This window comes from Salvelinus fontinalis, chromosome 10 (genome assembly GCF_029448725.1).
Source record: "Salvelinus fontinalis isolate EN_2023a chromosome 10, ASM2944872v1, whole genome shotgun sequence".
NCBI classification, from domain to species: Eukaryota; Metazoa; Chordata; class Actinopteri; order Salmoniformes; family Salmonidae; genus Salvelinus; species Salvelinus fontinalis.
Window position 1 is genome coordinate 8,783,997 of NC_074674.1, and position 22,372 is coordinate 8,806,368.

At 43.7% G+C, this 22,372-nt stretch overlaps 1 protein-coding gene across 1 annotated transcript in view; it reads left to right on the plus strand.

Moving 5' to 3' along the window:
- The first annotated feature begins 1,348 nt into the window (after positions 1 to 1,348).
- LOC129863578 (reticulon-4 receptor-like 1) overlaps positions 1,349 to 22,372 on the plus strand; it is a 279,951-nt gene continuing 258,927 nt past the window's right edge. The window contains exon 1 of the mRNA XM_055935648.1: positions 1,349 to 2,207. Within this exon, the coding sequence (XP_055791623.1) occupies positions 2,195 to 2,207 (13 nt within the window). The 5' untranslated portion in view covers positions 1,349 to 2,194. The remainder of the gene's footprint in view (positions 2,208 to 22,372) is intronic.

The following is a 22,372-nucleotide window of genomic DNA, read 5'->3' on the forward strand; positions in this document are numbered from 1 at the left end:
ACAGAGAGACAGAGAGGCAGACAGAGAGACAGAGAGGCAGACAGGAAGAATGAAAGGCTCACAGACAGGCAGATAGATAGAAAGACAGCTTTGCAGACAGATAGATAGGTAGGTAGACAGACAGACAGCTAGATAGACAGAGATGAATTAAGACAGGCAGAAATACAGACATACTTATAAACAGACTTAGGCAGAAAGACTGACAGATAGACAAACAGACAGACAGACAGACAGACAGACAGACACACAGACAGAGATAGGTAGGCAGGCAGACAGGCAGAGGAACAGGCAGACAAGCAGATTAACAGGCAAACAGACAGACAGGAAGAGAGACAGACAGAAAGGCAGACAGACAGACAGACAGACAGAGAGGCAGAAAGACAGACACATAGGCTCACTGACAGGCAAACAGATAGACAGACAGACAGACAGACAGACAGACAGACAGACAGACAGACAAATAGGTTGGCAGGCAGACAGAGATGCAGAAAGACAGACAGACAGACAGAGAGAGAGAGAGACCGGTAGACAGAGAGAGACAAACAGACAGAGAGAGACAGACAAACAGACAGACAGACAGACATACAGAAACGCAGACAAACAGAAAGAGAGGCATAAAGAGAGGAAGACAGAAAGACAGAGAAACAGATAGATAGGCTGACAGACTGAAAGGCAGACAGATAGATAGATAAACAGACATACGGACAGACAGACAGACAGACAGACAGACAGACACAGACAGACAGACAGAAAGACAGACAGACAGACAGACAGACAGAGGCAGGCAGGCAGGCAGGCAGGCAGGCAGGCAGGCAGGCAGGCAGGCAGGCAGGCAAGCAGGCAGGCAGGCAGACAGACAGATTGAGAAAGACAGATAGGCAGAAAGATACACAGAGAGGCAGAAAGACAGACAGACAGATAGACAAATTGACAGGCATACAGAGGAGCAGAGAGACAGGCAGACAGACAGGCAGAGAGACAGAGGGGCAGACAGACAAACAGACAGGCAGGTAGATATACAGCCAGAAAGGGAGACAGACAGGCAGATAGGCACACAGACAGAAAGTCAGATTGGCAGACAAACAGACAGGCTAGCAGACAGACAGATATTCAGAAATGCAGTTAGGCAGACAGACACACAGATAAACAGACTGACAGAGAGGCAGACAGATAGGCAGACAGATAGACAAGCAGGCAGGCAGACAGACAGACAGTAATACGAAGGCTGATAGCACAGACAGACAGAAAGACAGCCAGACAGACAGACAGGTAGACAGACAGACAGGCAGGCAGACAGACAGACAGAGAGGCATCCAGACAGACAGACAAAGAGGCAGACGGACAGAGAGGCAGAAAGACAGACTTGCAGATGGATGCTTGTGTTCCTCAAATAAGGGCTGAGAGAGAGCGAGAGAGAGAGAGACTCAGTGCTAGAGAGACAGCGGCAGAGAAATAATGGTGAGACACGCGGCGCACGCTCCACGGTCTGTTCTCGTCATCCGTCAGATCATCTCCTCGAGAGAAGGGAGACTGAAAGGGCTGCCGCGAGCCAGCCAGTAACGGAGACCGGAGAAGGCACTGACCCATTCTGCTTTCCTGCCTTGTCGAATAACAAGTGATTTTTGGGAGTGGATATATTGTTTTGTCAATTTTAAGAGCTAAAAGCTCGAAATGGAAAAAGTAAACGGTCTCCGTAACGGGTATTCATCTATTTGTGCCACATAACATTGACGACAGCGAGAAAGTTACAGCTTTCTCTTTTCAACCGAATTGCTTGAATAAAGACTAGGCTACAGTGGGCTACAATTAAAATGCTCAGGTGACCATAAAGAGCCGAGTTTACAGCGTGCGACACCGGCAAAACAGAAGAAGCGCCTCCGGTGTGTTTATGGATAGATAGGGCATCTTGAATAGATTCTTCCAGATGCTTTAACTTCGTCTATGTCGGAATATCTGCGGGTGTGTTTTCAACTCTGCCTGTCAACACTGTTCATTTCAGACCAGAGGAAATTTAACAGTGATTCGCAAGGGAAGACGAAAACACCAACGATCAAAAGATTAATCCAAAACGGTTCAAAAATCAAACTGGCAGTTTTATTGCGGAGTACCAGACGAGAAACCTACATTCTCCCGGAGACGTCCAAGCAGGATGGAACTCAAACTGGGATACTAGACCGGTAGAACAATCGCCGTCATGTTTGGAAAAGGTAAGAAACGTATTTTTTTGTGAGCCTATATCGCTGTAGTAGTGTTTAATCGGCCATTTGTTTTTTGTGTGAATTTGTCACATTTACAGTGTGTTGTTGGGAATGTCTTTGACTATGATATGTTGCTGCATGGATTACGACAGTTTTGAGAATATCTGTCGTTGATGACCAACCTACAGTAGACTAGCGTTCTATCACGATTTGGAATGCATTTGGGATTTACGTGTTTCCCTCTGTGTGTGGTCGGTATATGTGTAGACTCTACTGTCGACTACAGTGTTTCTCAAATATCCAAGTGTATGTGCGCGCTTGTGTGTGTATATCCAAGTGTATGTGCGCGCTTGTGTCTAGTCCACGGAAAGGTCTGCATAGAGGTGTGTGTATAGCTTCCCAGCTAGCACATTTGGTTCCTTGGAAGTTGTGGGAAACAGGTTTTTGGCTTCACATTGGTTGTGGGAAGAAGCCAGTAAGTTTTCTAACCGGTAAAACTGAAGGGTTTTAAACATTCTGAGAACATAAGTTTATTCTCTCTTTATGTCGTGTTGTGGTGTATCTCTTTTCGTGATGTGTGTTTTGCCATATATTTTTTTGTTCTTATTTTCTTATCCCAGCACCCGTCACAGCAGACCTTATTGTAAATAATAATTTGTTCTTAACTGACTTGCCTAGTTAAATAAAGGTTATTTTTTTTTTAAAGTGAAAATGTCGCCTGTTCTATGAAGGTTTATTTTTAGGTTGCAGGGAGGTTCTGAGAACATTTTACTCTGGTTCCAGGGAGGTTCTGAGAACATTTTACTCTGGTTGCAGGGAGGTTCTGAGAACATTTTACTCTGGTTCCAGGGAGGTTCTGAGAACATTTTACTCTGGTTCCAGGGAGGTTCTGAGAACATTTTACTCTGGTTCCAGGGAGGTTCTGAGAACATTTTACTCTGGTTCCAGGGAGGTTCTGAGAACATTTCACTCTGGTTCATTGAAGGTTTTCCTAGGAGGTTTTATTAACGCTCTGAGAAAATAAATTATAGGATATTTCAATTTAAAAAAAATAGTAACTTTCTTAAAACTTTAGCTAAATGTTTCAATAAAAGTTTTACTAACACTGCTAGCTTTATTTTGGGTAAACTTTTTTTAAATTCCAAGCACAGATAGGACTCATAGAAATGTATTTCCTTGAGATTAATCACGCAAACATGTATTTTATATTGTGACACGGCATCAGTGAGATTCCAACCTATAATCTTCTGTTCTTTATCCATGGAATTAGTCCACTGCGCCTCCAAGGATGGCTCTAGCATGCCAATTATTTTATGGATACAAAGCTGTACATTTTTTGTCTATTCAAACAGAACCCATTTCAAAGGAAATTAACACTCATTAAGATCAGGTGTGGCCAATTAGTGGGTGCGGCCAACACACCGGATAATACAAGAGAGTTGGCTTGATGCTGAGAAAGGAATGTATATGTTTTTAAATAACATTCTTAGAATGTTCTCTGAATCTTACTAAAGTTTTCTTTTGTTTTGAGTTTCCTTAACGTTCTTGGAACAATGAGAACATGACTCTTAATAGAACCATCATGAAACCTGTAGGAAATGTTATGCTGAAGTGCTGAAATTCCCACAGAAGAACGTTGTTCTTAACATTCTCTGAACTATTTAAGAACATTACCAATGTCAAAACAGTTGGAGAACGTTCCTAGAACATGACCAAAATTGAAAATCAAATCAAATCAAATTGTATTGGTCACATACACAGTGCAGTAATATCTAACAAGTAATCTAACAATTCCCCAACAACTACCTAATACACACAAATCTAAAGGGTGAATAAGAATATGTACATATAAGTATATGGATGAGTGATGGCCAAGCGTTATAGGCAAGGTGCAATAGATGGTATAAAATACAGTATATACCTGTGATATGAGTAATGTAAAAAATGTAAACATAATTGAAAGTGCCATTGTTTAACTTGTTGAGGACAGAGGGCGCTGTTTTCACTTTGGGGGAAAATCGTGCCCAATTTAAACGGCCTCGTACTCAATTCTTGCTCGTACAATATGCATATTATTACTATTGGATAGAAAACACTTTCTAGTTTCTAAAACCGTTTGAATTATATCTGTGAGTAAAACAGAACTCATTTTGCCACAAACTTCGTGACAGGAAGTGGAAAATCTGAAATCGATGCTCTGTTCTAGGGCCTGCCTATAAATGTCCTTGATATTTATTAGTTTACATGCACTTCATACGTCTTCCACTAGATGTCGGCAGGCAGTGAGAGAAGAAATGGAGTGTATAACTTGATCTGGGGTCGAATAAAAACTCTTGGCATGACGTGTCACCAGTTTCCTGTTTTCTGGAGCGCGCGAGAAGGGACCTGGTATTCCCTTCTGAAAAGCTGTCGTTATAGACGACTAATATCTCCGGCTTTGATTTTATTTGATAAATGTGACAATATCATCGTAAAGTATGCTTTTTCAATATAGTTTTATTAGATTATTGAAATTTATTTGGGACATTAGGCGTGTTGCGTTGTGTGCCTTTGTTCAGGAAGGAGAGCTTTGCGCTGCTTTGCTAGCTTTCCGTGCTAATTGACTGGAGAAGAGGACATTCTAAAACCAAACAACTATTGTTCTGAACAAAGGAACCCTTGTACAACATTCTGATGGAAGATCATCAAAAGTAGGACCCATTTTATGATGCTATTTCATATATCTGTCGAACATGTGAAATAGTAGTTTGCGCCCAGATTTTGGGCACTCTCTCGCTATAACTAAGCTGGATGTCGTAATGAAGTTATTTTTAGAATTCTAACACAGCGATTGCATTAACTTCTACTTGCACACAATCCCGGATCCGGGAGCACCCCATCAGTAAAAAAGCTGACTAGCATAGCCTAGCATAGCGTCACAAGTAAATACTAGCATCTAAATATCATTAAATCACAAGTCCAAGACACCAGATGAAAGATACACATCGTGTGAATCCAGCCATCATTTGATTTTTAAAATGTTTTACAGGGAAGACACAATATGTAAATCTATTAGCTAACCACGATAGCAAAAGACACAACTTTTTTTTCCCACCATTTTTTTCCTGCATAGGTAGCTATCACAATTTCGACCAAATAAAGATATAAATAGCCACTAACCAAGAACCAACTTCATCAGATGACAGTCTGATAACATATTTATTGTATAGCATATGTTTCGTTAGAAAAATGTGCATATTTCAGGTATAAATCATAGTTTACCATTGCAGCCACCATCACAACTCTCACCAAAGCAACTAGAATAACTACAGAGACCAACGTGAATTACCTAAATACTCATCATAAAACATTTATGAAAAATACACAGCGTACAGCAAATGAAAGACAAAGATCTTGTGAATCTAGCCAATTTCAGATTTTTTAAGTGTTTTACAGCGAAAACACAATATAGCATTATATTAGCTTACTACAATAGCCAACCACACAACAGCATTGATTCAAGCCAACAATAGCGATAACGAATAAACCAGCAAAAGATATACATTTTTTCACTAACCTTCTCAAACTTCTTCAGATGACAGTCCTATAACATCATATTACACAATACATATAGAGTTTGTTCGAAAATGTGCATATTTAGCTGCACAAATCGTGGTTATACAATGAGAATAGTAGCCAAGCTGCCAACAATATGCCGGGAGAAATCTTGGGAGAGGCACCTAATCTAATCAGTAACTAAATTTAAACTTGACAAAAAAATACAGGTTGGACAGCAAATGAAAGATACATTACTTCTTAATGCAATCGCTGTGTTAGATTTTTTTAAATTAACGTTACTACGACATACAGTGTGCGTTAAAGCGAGACCGCACCGAAATTAATGGCGGAATATGAGTTTTACATTTTTCAACAGAACAACGAATTAACATCATAAATAGTTCTTACTTTTTGATGAGCTCCCATCAGAATCTTGGGCAAGTTGTCCTTTGTCCAAAAGAATCGTTGCTCGGTTGTAGATTGTCACCTTCAACTTTGGAATTAGCAGTAAACATTAGCCATGTGGCCCAGACGTGCCCAACTCACTAGAACGCAGGACAAAGAAATATCTGAAAATCGCAATATACTGATATAAACTGATATAACTCGGTTTAAAATAACAACATTATGATGTCTTTAACACCTATATCGAATAAAATTAGAGACGGATATATCTAAGGGCTATAACGGTTGCTTTCTAGAACGCCATCCTGAGGTCTGTCTTGCATCATGGCAAAGGGAAGAAAGAGAGGACCCCACGTTGCCAGCCCATTTATAAGGCCTCAGATCTGCCTAGCAACTCCATTCCAATTCTCACTATTTGCTGACATCCAGGGGAAGGCGTATGCAGTGCATCTCAACCAATAGAAGACATGCAAATTAATAAACCGACCTCAGAACAGCCTGCAGATTTCAGATTTCTCACTTCCTCATAGGAAAATTGCTCCAACTCGAGTTCTGTTTTACTCACAGATATAATTCAAACGGTTTTAGAAACTAGAGAGTGTTTTCTATCCAATATTAATAATAATATGCATATTGTACGAGCAAGAATTGAGTACGAGGCAGTTTAATTTGGGAACGAAATTATTACAAAGTGCAAACAGCATCCCCTATTGAGAAGGTTAAGAACTAGTGTATCTATCAGTTCCTATACAACATGTATTTTCTAGTAACGTTTATGAATAGTTATTTGGTCAGAATAGTTGAGTGTCAAAAATATCCGCACATTCTGGGAAAAAGATGCTACGTTATCACAATGTATAACCACTGATTTCAGCTCTAAATATGCACATTTTCGAACAAAACATAAGTGTATGTATAACCTGATGTTATAGGACTGTCATCTGATGAAGGTTTATGAAGGTTAGTGAAAATTAATATCTTTTGCTGGTTTATTCCCTATCGCTAACGTGCCTATTGCTATCGCTAACGTGCCTTGATGAATGAATGCGGTAGTGTGGTAGGCTATTGTAGTAAGCTAATATAATGCTATATTGTGTTTTCGCTGTAAAACACTTAAAAAATCGGAAATATCGTCTGGATTCACAAGATGTTTGTCTTTAATTTGCTGTACACCATTGATTCTTTCAGAAATGTTTTATGATGAGTATTTAGGTATTTGACGTTGGTGTCTGTAATTACTCTGGCTGCTTCGGTGCTATTTCTGACGGTAGCTGTGATGGTAGCTGCAATGTAAAACTGATTTATACCTCAAATATGCACATTTTTCGAACAAAACATAGATTTATTGTATAACATGTTATAAGACTGTCATCTGATGAAGTTGTTTCTTGGTTAGTTTGGTTGGTTCTTGGTTAGTTAGGTTGGCTTTGTGCATGCTACCTGTGCTGTGAAAAATGTCTGTCGTTTTTTGTATTTGGTGGTGAGCTAACATAAATATATGTGGTGTTTTCGCTGTAAAACATTTTAAAAATCGGACATGTTGACTGGATTCACAAGATGTGTATCTTTCATTTGCTGTATTGGACTTGTTAATGTGTGAAAGTTAAATATTTCTCAAAACTATTTTTTGAATTTCGCACTCTGCCTTTTCAGTGGAATGTGAGAGGAGTTCCGCTAGCGGAACCCCGGTGCCAGACAGGTTAAAGTGACTAGTGATCCATTTATTAAAAGTGTGCAGTGATTGGGTCTCAATGTAGGCAGCAGCCTCTTTGAGTTAATGATTGCTGTTTAACAGTCTGATGGCCTTGAGATAGAATGTCACGATCGTTATAATGAATGGACCAAGGCGCAGCGTGCGTAGATTTCCACATGTTTATTTAAATGAAACTCCCAGAAAACAATAAAGCGCAAAACAAAACGTGAAGCTAATGTAGTGCTCGCAGGCAACTATACATAGACAAGATCCCATAAAGCACAATGGGGAAATGGCTGCCTAAATATGATCCCCAATCAGAGACAACGATAAACAGCTGCCTCTGATTGGGAACCATACCAGGCCAACATAGATATATAAAAACTAGAGTACCCACCCTAGTCACACCCTAACCAAAATAGAGAATAACAAGGCTCTCTAAGGTCAGGCCGTGACCTAGAAGCGGTTTCTCACTCTCTCGGTCCCAGCTTTGATGCACCTGTACTGACCTTGCCTTTTTTATTTTTTACATTTTACCTTTATTTAACTAGGCAAGTCAGTTAAGAACAAATTCTTATGGATGGTAGCGGTGTGAACAGGCAGTGGCTTGGGTGGTTGTTGTCCTTGATGATCTTTTTGGCCTTCCTGTGACATCGGGTGCTGTAGGTGTCATGGAGGGCAGGTAGTTTGCCCCCGGTGATGCGTTGTGTAGACTGCACCACCCTCTGGAGAGCCTTGCGGTTGAGGGCGGTGCAGTTTCTGTACCAGCCTGTGATACAGCCCGACAGGATGCTTTCGATAGTGCATCTGTAAAAGTTTGTCAGGGTTTTGGGTGACAAGCCAAATTTCTTCAGCCTCCTGAGGTTGAAGAGGCGCTGTTGCGCCTTCTTCACCACACTGTCTGTGTGGGTGGACCATTTTCAGTTTATCTGTGATGTGTATGCCCAGAAACGTAAAACTTTCCACCTTCTCCACTGCTGTCTTCTCGATGTGGATAGGGGGCTGCTCCCTCTGCTGTTTCCTGAAGTCCACGATCATCTCCTTTGTTTTGTTGACATTGAGTGAGAGGTTGTTTTCCTGACAGCACACTCCAAGTGCCCTCACCTCCTCCCTGTAGGCTGTCTCATCATTGTTGGTAATCAAGCCCACTACTGTTGTGTCGTCTGCAAACGCGATGATTGAGATGGAGGCGTGCATGGCCACGCAGTCGTGGGTGAACAGGGAGTACAGGAGGGGGCTGAGCATGCACCCTTGTGGGGCCCCATTGTTGAGGTTCAGCGAAGTGGGGATGTTGTTTCCTACCTTCACCACCTGAGGGCGGCCGTCAGAACGTCCAGGATTTTAATTGCACAGAGCGGGGTCGAGACCCAGGGTCTCGAGCTTAATGATGAGTTTGGAGGGTACTATGGTGTTAAATGCTGAGCTGTAGTCAATGAACAGCATTCCTACATAGGTATTCCTTTTGTCCAGATGGGATTGGGCAGTGTGCAGTGTGATGGCGATTGCGTCATCTGTGGACCTGTTAGGGCGGTACACAAACTGAAGTGAGTCTAGGGTGGCCGTTAAGGTGGAGGTGATGTGATCCTTGACTCGTCTCGCAAAGCACTTCATGATGACAGAAGTTAGTGCTACGGGGGGGTAGTCATTTAGTTCAGTTATCTTTGTCTTCTTGGGTACAGGAACCATTTTAGCCATCTTGAAGCATGTGGGGACAACAGAATGGGATAGGGAGCAATTTAATATGTTCACAACCCACCAGCTAGCTGGTCTGCGCATGCTCTGAGGATGCAGCTAGGGATGCCGTCTGGGCCAGCAGCCTTCCGAGGGTAAACACATTTAAATGTTTTACTCACGTTGGCCACGGAGAAGGAGGGGGGGGGGGGGGGCAGTCCTTGTTAGCGGGCTGCAACGGCGGCACTGTGTTATCCTCAAAGTGGGCAAAGGTGTTTCATTTGTCTGGAAGAATGACGTCAGTGTCAGTGACGTGGCAGTTTTTTTAGTGTAGTTTGTGTTTTCCTGTGGACCCTGCCCCATATGTCTCGTGTCTGAGCAGTTTAATTGCGACCACCTTGTCCCAGTACCGGCATTTTGCTTGTTTGATTGCCTTCCGGAGGGAACAACTACACTGTGTATATTCAGCCATATTCCCAGACCTCTTTCAGTGGTTAAATGCGGTGGTTCGCGCTTTCAGTTTTGCGAGAATGCCGCCATCCACCCTGGTTAGAGTACGTTTTAATAGTCACAGTGGGAACAACATCTCCAATGCACTTCTTTATAAACTCACTCAACGAGTCAGCGTATAGATCGATGTTGTTCTCTGAGGCTAACCGGAACATATTCCAGTCCTCATGATCAAACCAACCAATCTTGAAGCGTGGCTTCCAATTGGTCAGATCAGCGTTGAATAGTTCTCGTCACTGGTACATCCTGTTTGAGTTTCTGCCTATAAGACGTTAGGAGCAAGATGGTGTCGGGGTCGGAATTCCCGAAGGGAGGGCTTTGTATGCATCGCAGAAGTTAGAGTAGCAGTGATCGAGGGTATTAGCCTTGTGAGTTGTGCAATCAATATGCTGATATAATTTAGGAGCCTTGTTCTCAAATTTGCTTTGTTAAAATCCCCAGCTACAATAAATGCAGCCTCAGGATATATGGTTTCCAGTTTACATAGAGTACAGTGAAGCTCCTTGAGGGCCGTCTTGGTGTCTGCTTGAGGGGGAATGTACACCGCTGTGACTATAACTGACGAGAATTCTCTTGGCAGGTTAAATGGCCCGGCATTTGATTGTAAGGATTTCTAGGTCGGGTGAGCAGAAGAACTTGAACTCCTGTATGTTGTTATGATTACACCATGAGTCTTTAATCATGAAGCATTCACCCCCGCCCTTCCTCGTCCCAGAGAGATGTTTATCTCTGTCGGCACCCTGCGTGGAGAAGTCCGGTGGCTGATCCGATTCCGACAACATTTCCCAAGAGAGCCATGTTTCCGTGAAACAGAGAATGTTACAATCTCTGATGTCTCTCTGGAAGGCAACCCTTGGTCGAATTTCGTCTACCTTGTTGTCAAGAGACTGGACATTGGCGAGTAGTATACTCGGAAGCGGTGGGTGATGTGCACGTCTATGGAGCCTGACCAGAAGGCCGCTCCGTCTGTCCCTTCTGTAGCGTCGTTGTCTTGGGTCGGCTTCTGGGATTAGATCCATTGTCCTGGGTGGTGGTCCGAACAGAGGATCCGCTTCAGCAAAGTCGTATTCCTGGTCGTAATGTTGGTAAGTTGACGGTGCTCTTATGTCCAATAGTTCTCCCGGCTGTATGTAGTAATACGACTCAAGAGTTCCTGGGGTAACAATGTAAATAAATAATACATGAAAAAAACAAATACTGCATAGTTCCCTAAGGACTCGAAAAGAGTCGACCATCTATGTCGGCACCATCTCACTGGGGGGGAGGGGGGTAACCATGTTTTAACTTTTAGGAAACGTTATGTTAAAGTAATGAAATACCAAGAAAAGTTCCTTAATGTGCTTAGAATGTTCCAAAGTCAAGCAATTATCCTGCACACCATTCCAACAAAGTTGTGGAAAGGTCTAAGAAACATAAGGTTCTCAAAACATTATGTGCTAACTGGGTTCCAAATATACTGTCAAATCCTGAAGCGTTTTGGACTGTCTTAGCATCATTAAATGAGATACCAGTTAAATGGATATATTGGGATTTTTACAATGACATTCTGGACTTTATCTACTTCCCTAGAGTCAGATTAACTTGTGAATACCATTTTTATTTGCGTCCAGGATGAAGGAAGTTAGAGGTAGTTCTGCGAGAAAATGCTAACTGCTGTAGCTTAGCACAAAGACTGGAATCTCCAGTAAACAATTGCACAAACGCTAAAAAGGAACTTCCTTCATACTGGAGGCAGAGACATAAAACATATCCTCAAGTTCATCTGACTCTGGAGAGGTAGAAAAAGGGACTCGTTGCCACAATCCAGAACTATTTCCTTTAACATACAGATGTAGGACATTCATTTGATCACCCTGTTGCATGAGAACTTTCCTGCAATGAAAGAAATGTAAAAAAAAAAGTAAAACGAAATGTAATCTTTCTAATAATTCATATTTCCTGTTGCTGTAGGAGTCTTTTCCTGCGGTATCAAATTGGCTCAAATTAAGATCCTTCATCTGTAAAACTTCTAGCTTCATCTTCTCTCTCCTGCGGCCTGGTCCGCTCAGCTTCGTTCGGTGGAAATAAAATATTTATCCATATCACGCTATATTATTCTTTAAAGTTGAAGACTGCTGCTACACTGCAGTTTACAGTTATCGGTGTGTGTATGTGCATGTAGGCATGCGTGTGCCTCAACAGAAGCTTTCTGACATGTTTTATTACATTCTCCAGCGAGTGACGAGACAGTGGCGCGAGGAACAGGCGCCAAGATTGTCCGGGGGCCGGGACTGTTTACAGAGAGAGAGCGGATGAGAGGGAGAGACAGATATGTATGTAGGTTTCTGTAAAGCTCCAATGTTGCTGGAAAAAAATTGACATTTGTAATGCTAGCCTACATCCGGTTCAAATCCAACTTCAGCACGCTATTAAAAGGGTACATGTGTGTCTGTCTGGATAAACAGCAGCTTTGCAATTGTGGAACCATATCTCTCTGTCACAGAAAAACACACACACGCACATAAATTAGGTGAGTCATCATTATGTTCATGCTGAAATAGACTGACAGGCAATTATTCAGAAAGAAGCTGTTGGGTGACAAATGTATTGTACGGCTGAATGAGCTGCACTGAATGGAATGTAATAGGTCTGCTTAACGTCAATAGATAGAGAGAATAACCTGGGTCTGACACACACACACACACATTTTCACACACACAAACACAGATCATTATCGGTTAGGCCACTTGGTTTGGCCCATCTTCAAGCTGGACTTTATCCTCATTACTAATGAAACCATCTGGGCCTGCACTGGACTGGGGGGGGGGGGGGGGGGGGGCTGTGTGTGTGGGCTGGAAGGAATAGGCCAGTGGTGTGTGTGGGCTTGTTTGTTTACAATTCTGGCTGAGTTTCTTTAAGCCCCCCCCCCCCCCACACACACAAATATGGTAAACGTCCGTATAGCTGTGTGTTTGCTGAAATGTATGCTGTCTGTCAGCAGAAGTGATGAAATGTGGTGTAATGTGGAGGTGGTTTGTCTATGATACAGTTATCTCTGTCACCTTTACTTCACTACTAACACACAGAGAGAGAGGGAGGGAGAGGCGGAGAGAAGGAGAGGGGGGGGGGGTGAGGGGGGAGAGAGTGGGGGAGGGAGGGGGAGGGGTGGGGGAGCAAAATAACGGGAGAGAGGGAGGGATGGATGGAGAAAAATAACAAGATGGGCGGCAGGTAGCCTAGTGGTTAGAGCATAGGGCCAGTAACTAAAGGGTTGCTAGATCGAATCCCAGAGCTGACATAGATGGAGGGATGGAGAAAAATTATGATAGAGAGAGAGGGAGGGATGGAGAAAAAATTATGATAGAGAGAGAGAGAGGGATGGAGAAAAATAATGAGAGGGAGGGATGGAGAAAAATAATGATTGAGAGAGGGAGGGATGGATGGAGAAAAATAATGATAGAGAGAGAGGGAGGGATGGAGAAAAATAATGAGGGGAGAGAGAAGGAGCAAAATAACAAGATAGAGAGAGAGAGGGAGGGATGGAGAAAAATAATGAGAGAGAGGGAGCAAAATAACAAGATAGAGAGAAGGGAGGGCTGGAGAAAAATAATGATAGAGAGTGAGGGGAGAGAGAGGGAACAAAATAACAAGATAGAGAGAGGGAGGGATGGATGGATGGAGAAAAATAATGAGAGAGAGAGGGATGGAGGGATGGATGGATGGAGAAAAATAATGAGAGAGAGAGGGAGGGAGGGATGGACGGAGAAAAATCATGAGGGAGAGAGAGAATACAACGTTTATTTATTTTCCCTTTTGTACTTTAACTATTTGCACATTTACAACTCTGTATATAGACATAATATGACATTTGAAATGTCTTTATTCTTTTGTAACTTCTGTGAGTGTAATGTTTACTGTAAATGTTATTGTTTATTTCACTTTTGTTTATTATCTATTTCACTTGCTTTGGCAATGTTAACATATGTTTCCCATGTCAATAATGCCCTTAAATTGAATTGAAATTGAATTGAGAGAGGATAGAGAAAGAGAGATGAGACAAGGTCATGTCCATGTAAAATGACCCATGAGCGCCAACAGGTGAGGTTCATAAGAGCATATCAAATTTGGTGTCAGATGAAAGCTAAGAGGCTATATTTTTGGGAAATGAAGGCATAGATACATTTTTCAACCATTTCCCATCATAAACAATATAAGAAATAAGCAAAGGTTTTGATTTCTGGTCACATCGATGGAAAATGTATAAAAAATACATGGAAACACAGTAATGTTGAAGTAAAGACCCCTACACACTAATATCATATTTATATTTAGCTTTGCAGAAATTATTTGCCTTCTGTAGGTTTAAAAAACATTGCCTTGTAATTCTGTTACCACATATCTTTAAGATATTCTCTAATTTCCTCTCCCTTATGAGGAGGGACGATCTGAAAGTAATAATTTAGTGATTATGCTGGTGTTTGGAGGATATATTGGCATGGGTGTTGTAGAATAATAGAGAATACATCAATTACAACTATGAAATTAACAAATGGAATCATGTAGTAACCAAAAAAAGTGGTACAATACAGTATATTTTATATTTAAGATTCTTCAAAGTAGCCACCCTTTGCCTTGATGACAGCTTTGCACACTCTTGGCATTCCATATTTACATTTACATTTAAGTCATTTAGCAGACGCTCTTATCCAGAGCGACTTACAAATTGGTGCGTTCACCTTATGACATCCAGTGGAACAGCCACTTTACAATAGTGCATCTAAATCTTTTAAGCGGGGGGGGGGGGTCAGAAGGATTACTTTATCCTATCCTAGGTATTCTTTAAAGAGGTTGGGTTTCAGGTGTCTCCGGAAGGTGGTGATTGACTCCGCTGTCCTGGCGTCGTGGGGAAGTTTGTTCCACCATTGGGGTGCCAGAGCAGCGAACAGTTTTGACTGGGCTGAGCGGGAACTGTACTTCCTCAGTGGTAGGGAGGCGAGCAGGCCAGAGGTGGATGAACGCAGTGCCCTTGTTTGGGTGTAGGGCCTGATCAGAGCCTGAAGGTACTGAGGTGCCGTTCCCCTCACAGCTCCGTAGGCAAGCACCATGGTCTTGTAGCGGATGCGAGCTTCAACTGGAAGCCAGTGGAGAGAGCGGGGTGACGTGAGAGAACTTGGGAAGGTTGAACACCAGTCGGGCTGCGGCATTCTGGATGAGTTGTAGGGGTTTAATGGCACAGGCAGGGAGCCCAGCCAACAGCGAGTTGCAGTAATCCAGACGGGAGATGACAAGTGCCTGGATTAGGACCTGCGCCGCTTCCTGTGTGAGGCAGGGTCGTACTCTGCGGATGTTGTAGAGCATGAACCTACAGGAACGGGCCACCGCCTTGATGTTAGTTGAGAACGACAGGGTGTTGTCCAGGATCACGCCAAGGTTCTTAGCGCTCTGGGAGGAGGACACAATGGAGTTGTCAACCGTGATGGCGAGATCATGGAACGGGCAGTCCTTCCCCGGGAGGAAGAGCAGCTCCGTCTTGCCGAGGTTCAGCTTGAGGTGGTGATCCGTCATCCACACTGATATGTCTGCCAGACATGCAGAGATGCGATTTGCCACCTGGTTATCAGAAGGGGTAAAGGAGAAGATTAATTGTGTGTCATCTGCATAGCAATGATAGGAGAGACCATGTGAGGTTATGACAGAGCCAAGTGACTTGGTGTATAGCGAGAATAGGAGAGGGCCTAGAACAGAGCCCTGGGGGACACCAGTGGTGAGAGCACGTGGTGAGGAGACAGATTCTCGCCACGCCACTTGGTAGGAGCGACCTGTCAGGTAGGACGCAATCCAAGCGTGGCCCGCGCCGGAGATGCCCAACTCGGAGAGGGTGGAGAGGAGGATCTGATGGTTCACAGTATCAAAGGCAGCCGATAGGTCTAGAAGGATGAGAGCAGAGGAGAGAGAGTTAGCTTTAGCAGTGCGGAGCGCCTCCGTGACACAGAGAAGAGCAGTCTCAGTTGAATGACTAGTCTTGAAACCTGACTGATTTGGATCAAGAAGGTCATTCTGAGAGAGATAGCGGGAGAGCTGGCCAAGGACGGCACATTCAAGAGTTTTGGAGAGAAAAGAAAGAAGGGATACTGGTCTGTAGTTGTTGACATCGGAGGGATCGAGTGTAGGTTTTTTCAGAAGGGGTGCAACTCTCGCTCTCTTGAAGACGGAAGGGACGTAGCCAGCGGTCAAGGATGAGTTGATGAGCGAGGTGAGGTAAGGGAGAAGGTCTCCGGGAATGGTCTGGAGAAGAGAGGAGGGGATAGGGTCAAGCGGGCAGGTTGTTGGGCGGCCGGCCATCACAAGACGCGAGATTTCATCTGGAGAGAGAGGGGAGAAAGAGGTCAGAGCACAGGGTAGGGCAGTGTGAGCAGAACCAGCGGTGTCGTTTGACTTAGCAAACGAGGATCGGATGTCGTCGACCTTCTTTTCAAAATGGTTGACGAAGTCATCTGCAGAGAGTAAGGAGGGGGGGAGGGGGAGGAGGATTCAGGAGGGAGGAGAAGGTGGCAAAGAGCTTCCTAGGGTTAGAGGCAGATGCTTGGAATTTAGAGTGGTAGAAAGTGGCTTTAGCAGCAGAGACAGAAGAGGAAAATGTAGAGAGGAGGGAGTGAAAGGATGCCAGGTCCGCAGGGAGGCGAGTTTTCCTCCATTTCCGCTCGGCTGCCCGGAGCCCTGTTCTGTGAGCTTGCAATGAGTCGTCGAGCCACGGAGCAGGAGGGGAGGACCGAGCCGGCCTGGAGAATAGGGGACATAGAGAGTCAAAGGATGCAGAAAGGGAGGAGAGGAGGGTTGAGGAGGCAGAATCAGGAGATAGGTTGGAGAAGGTTTGAGCAGAGGGAAGAGATGATAGGATGGAAGAGGAGAGAGTAGCGGGGGAGAGAGAGCGAAGGTTGGGACGGCGCGATACCATCCGAGTAGGGGCAGTGTGGGAAGTGTTGGATGAGAGCGAGAGGGAAAAGGATACAAGGTAGTGGTCGGAGACTAGGAGGGGAGTTGCAATGAGGTTAGTGGAAGAACAGCATCTAGTAAAGATGAGTTCAAGCGTATTGCCTGCCTTGTGAGTAGGGGGGGAAGGTGAGAGGGTGAGGTCAAAATAGGAGAGGAGTGGAAAGAAGGAGGCAGAGAGGAATGAGTCAAAGGTAGACGTGGGGAGGTTAAAGTCACCCAGAACTGTGAGAGGTGAGCCGTCCTCAGGAAAGGAGCTTATCAAGGCATCAAGCTCATTGATGAACTCTCCAAGGGAACCTGGAGGGCGATAAATGATAAGGATGTTAAGCTTGAAAGGGCTGGTAACTGTGACAGCATGGAATTCAAAGGAGGCGATAGACAGATGGGTAAGGGGAGAAAGAGAGAATGACCACTTGGGAGAGATGAGGATCCCGGTGCCACCACCCCGCTGACCAGAAGCTCTCGGGGTGTGCGAGAACACGTGGGCAGACGAGGAGAGAGCAGTAGGAGTAGCAGTGTTATCTGTGGTGATCCATGTTTCCGTCAGTGCCAAGAAGTCAAGGGACTGGAGGGAAGCATAGGCTGAGATGAACTCTGCCTTGTTGGCCGCAAATCGGCAGTTCCAGAGGCTGCCGGAGACCTGGAACTCCACGTGGGTTGTGCGTGCTGGGACCATCAGGTTAGGGTGGCCGCGGCCACGCGGTGTGAAGCGTTTGTATGGTCTGTGCAGAGAGGAGAGAACAGGGATAGACAGACACATAGTTGACAGGCTACAGAAGAGGCTACGCTAATGCAAAGGAGATTGGAATGACAAGTGGACTACACGTCTCGAATGTTCAGAAAGTTAAGCTTTACGTTGCAAAAATCTTATTGACTAAAATTATTAAAATGATACAGTACTGCTGACTGGTGAAGTAGGCTAGCTAGCAGTGGCTGCGTTGTTGACTTTGTTTGAAAGTGTAGCTGGCTAGGTAGCCTCGATAACTGGCTAGGTAACCTCGATAGCTGGCTAGGTAAACTCGATAATTACTCAACTACACAATTATCTTAGATACAAAGACAGCAAAGACAACTATGTAGCTTGCTAACACTACACTAATCAAGTCGTTCCGTTGTAAGGTAATAGTTTCTACAGTGCTGCTATTCGGTAGAAGTTGGCTAGCTAGCAGTGTTGACTAGGTAGGAGAACGGCAGCGCGGCGGACGAAAATAGCTGGCTAGCTAACCGATAATTACTCTAGACTACACAATTATCTTAGATACAAAGACAGCAAAGACAACTATGTAGCTATCTAACACTACACTAATCAAGTCGTTCCGTTGTTCCGTTGTAATGTAATAGTTTCTACACTGCTGCTATTCGGTGGCTAGCTGGCTAGCTGGCTAGCTAGCAGTGTTGACTAAGTTACGTTAGAAGGACGAAAATAGCTGGCTAGCGAACCTCGATAATTACTCTAAACTACACAATTATCTTTGATACAAAGACGGCTATGTAGCTAGCTAAGATCAAACAAATCAAACCGTTGTACTGTAATGAAATTAAATTAAATGTAATACTACCTGTGGAGCGAAGCGGGATGCGACTACTCACTCCAACCGGAACCGGAATGTATGTGTTATTTCATAGTTTCATAGTTTTAATGTCTTCACTATTATTCTACAATGGAGGAAATAGTAAAAATAAAGAAAAACCCTGGAATGAGTAGGTGTGTCCAAACCTTTGACTGGTACTGTATATATACTGTATATATTTGTTTTGAGGGGGCTTTTTACCCCTTTTTCATGATATCCAATTGGTAGTTACAGTCTTGTCCAATCGCTGCAACTCCCATACGGACTCGGGAGAGGCAAAGGTCGAGAACCATGTGTACTCCGAAACACGACCCAGCCAAGTCACACTGCTTCTTGACACGCTGCCCACTTAACCCAGAAGCCAGAGGCACCAATATGTTGGAGGAAACACCGTACAGCTGGTGACCGAAGTTAGCGTGCACTGCGCCTGGCCGCCACAAGGAATCGCTAGAGCGCAATGGAACAAGGACATCCCAGCCGGTCAAACCCTCCCCTAACCCTGACAACGCTGGACTGTAGTGACACCTCTAGCACTGCTATGCAGTGCCTTACACCACGCCCAAACCGGATGCGTGTGCACGCCCAAACCGGATGCGCATGCACGCCCAAACCGGACGCATGCGCCATCGTGCGCAAATAGATTTTGTCCCCTCACACCAAACGTGATCACGACATGCAGGTTTAAATATCAAAACAAACTCTGAACCAATTACATTAATTTGGGGACAGGTCGAAAAGTATTAAACATTTGTGGCAATTTAACTAGCTAGCTTGCAGTTTCTAGCTAATTTGTCCTCTTTAGCTAGCTTGCAGTTTCTAGCTAATTTGTCCTATTTAGCTAGCTTGCTGTTGCTAGCTAATTTGTCCTGTGATATAAATGTTGAGTTGTTACTTTATCTGAAATGCACAATGTCCTCTACTCCGACAATTAATCGACACATTAAACAGTCAACAGAATCGTTTCTAGTCATTTCTCCTCCTTCCAGGCCTTTTCTTCTTTGGACTTTATATGGCGATTGGCATCTAACTTTCATAATACGGTGTATTACCACGACCGACCAACCTCAGTTCATCTTTCAATCACCCACGTGGGTATAACCAATGAGGAGATGGCACGTGGGTATATGCTTCTAAAAGCCAATGAGGAGATGGGAGAGGTAGGACTTGCAGCGCGTTCCTCGCCACAAATGGAAGCAACTTCTATTTTAGCGCTTGACAATGCAGACGCTCATTGACGCGTGTGAGCAGCGTGGGTGCAATGATTGAATAACATGTATTTATTTTGCAACTCGACGTGAGTGGTGTGGTCAGCATGTTAGATCGCTGCGTCACTCGGGAGGCCCTAATCTCTATTTTTTATGTGAATTGCATGTTATAGAAGGTTAGGTTTTTGAGAAACTTACCCCCAAAAAGCAATGGATTTCCTGAGTCTCATTCTGGAGATCCAGGGCGTCCATAAAGTTTTTATTTTTTATTTTTTTATTTCACCTTTATTGAACCAGGTAGGCTAGTTGAGAAAAAGTTGTTATCGTGACCAGTGAGCTGAGATAAGGCGGAGCTTTACCTAGCAAAGACTTATAGTGGGTCTGGCGACGAATATGTAGCGAGGGCCAGCCGAGTAGAGCATACAGGTCGCAGTGGTAAGTGGTATAAGGGGCTTTGGTAACAAAACGGATGGCACTGTGATAGACTGCATCCAGTTTGCTGAGTAGAGTATTGGAAGCTATTTTGTAGATGACATCGCAGAAGTCGGGGATCGGTAGGATAGTCTGTTTTAATAGGGTAAGTTTGGCGGCGTGAGTGAAGGATACTTTGTTGCGAAATAGAAAGCTGATTCTAGATTTGATTTTGGATTGGCGATGTTTAATATGAGTCTGGAAGGAGAGTTTACAGTCTACCCAGACACCTAGGTATTTGTAGTTGTCCACGTATTCTAAGTCAGAACCGTCCAGAGTAGTGATGCTAGTCGGGCGGGTGCGGGCAGCGAACGGTTGAAAAGCATGCATTTGGTTTTACTGGCGTTTAAGAGCAGTTAGATGCCACGGAAGGAGTGTTGTATGGCATTGAAGCTCATTTGGAGGTTAGTTAAAACAGTCTCCAAAGAAGGGCCAGAGGTTTACAGAATGGTGTCATCTGCGTAGAGGTGAACGAAGACTCCAGAAGAGGTGAACGAAGACTCCAGAAGAGGTGGACAAAGACTCCAGAAGAGGTGAACGAAGACTCCAGAAGAGGTGAACGAAGACTCCAGAAGAGGTGAACGAAGACTCCAGTAGAGGTGAACGAAGACTCCAGTAGAGGTGAACGAAGACTCCAGTAGAGGTGAACGAAGACTCCAGAAGAGGTGAACGAAGACTCCAGAAGAGGTGAACGAAGACTCCAGAAGAGGTGAACGAAGACTCCAGAAGAGGTGAACGAAGACTCCAGAAGAGGTGAACGAAGACTCCAGAAGAGGTGAACGAAGACTCCAGAAGAGGTGAACGAAGACTCCAGAAGAGGTGAACGAAGACTCCAGAAGAGGTGAACGAAGACTCCAGAAGAGGTGAACGAAGACTGTGAGTTCTGCAGAATTACACTGTGTAGACCTTAATCAGTAGGTCTACACAGTGTAATTCTGCAGAACACTGACATGTTAATCAGTAGGTCTACACAGTGTAATTCTGCAGAACTCTCACATGTTAATCAGTAGGTCTACACAGTGTAATTCTGCAGAACTCACATGTTAATCAGTAGGTCTACACAGTGTAATTCTGCAGAACTCACATGTTAATCAGTAGGTCTACACAGTGTAATTCTGCAGAACTCACATGTTAATCAGTAGGTCTACACAGTGTAATTCTGCAGAACACTCACATGTTAATCAGTAGGTCTACACAGTGTAATTCTGCAGAACTCACATGTTAATCAGTAGGTCTACACAGTGTAATTCTGCAGAACTCACATGTTAATCAGTAGGTCTACACAGTGTAATTCTGCAGAACTCACATGTTAATCAGTAGGTCTACACAGTGTAATTCTGCAGAACTCACATGTTAATCAGTAGGTCTACACAGTGTAATTCTGCAGAACTCACATGTTAATCAGTAGGTCTACACAGTGTAATTCTGCAGAACTCACATGTTAATCAGTAGGTCTACACAGTGTAATTCTGCAGAACTCTCACATGTTAATCAGTAGGTCTACACAGTGTAATTCTGCAGAACTCACATGTTAATCAGTAGGTCTACACAGTGTAATTCTGCAGAACTCTCACATGTTAATCAGTAGGTCTACACAGTGTAATTCTGCAGAACTCACATGTTAATCAGTAGGTCTACACAGTGTAATTCTGCAGAACTCACATGTTAATCAGTAGGTCTACACAGTGTAATTCTGCAGAACTCTCACATGTTAATCAGTAGGTCTACACAGTGTAATTCTGCAGAACTCTCACATGTTAATCAGTAGGTCTACACCGTGTAATTCTGCAGAACACTGACATGTTAATCAGTAGGTCTACACAGTGTAATTCTGCAGAACACTGACATGTTAATCAGTAGGTCTACACAGTGTAATTCTGCAGAACTCTCACATGTTAATCAGTAGGTCTACACAGTGTAATTCTGCAGAACTCACATGTTAATCAGTAGGTCTACACAGTGTAATTCTGCAGAACTCTCACATGTTAATCAGTAGGTCTACACAGTGTAATTCTGCAGAACTCACATGTTAATCAGTAGGTCTACACAGTGTAATTCTGCAGAACTCTCACATGTTAATCAGTAGGTCTACACAGTGTAATTCTGCAGAACTCTCACATGTTAATCAGTAGGTCTACA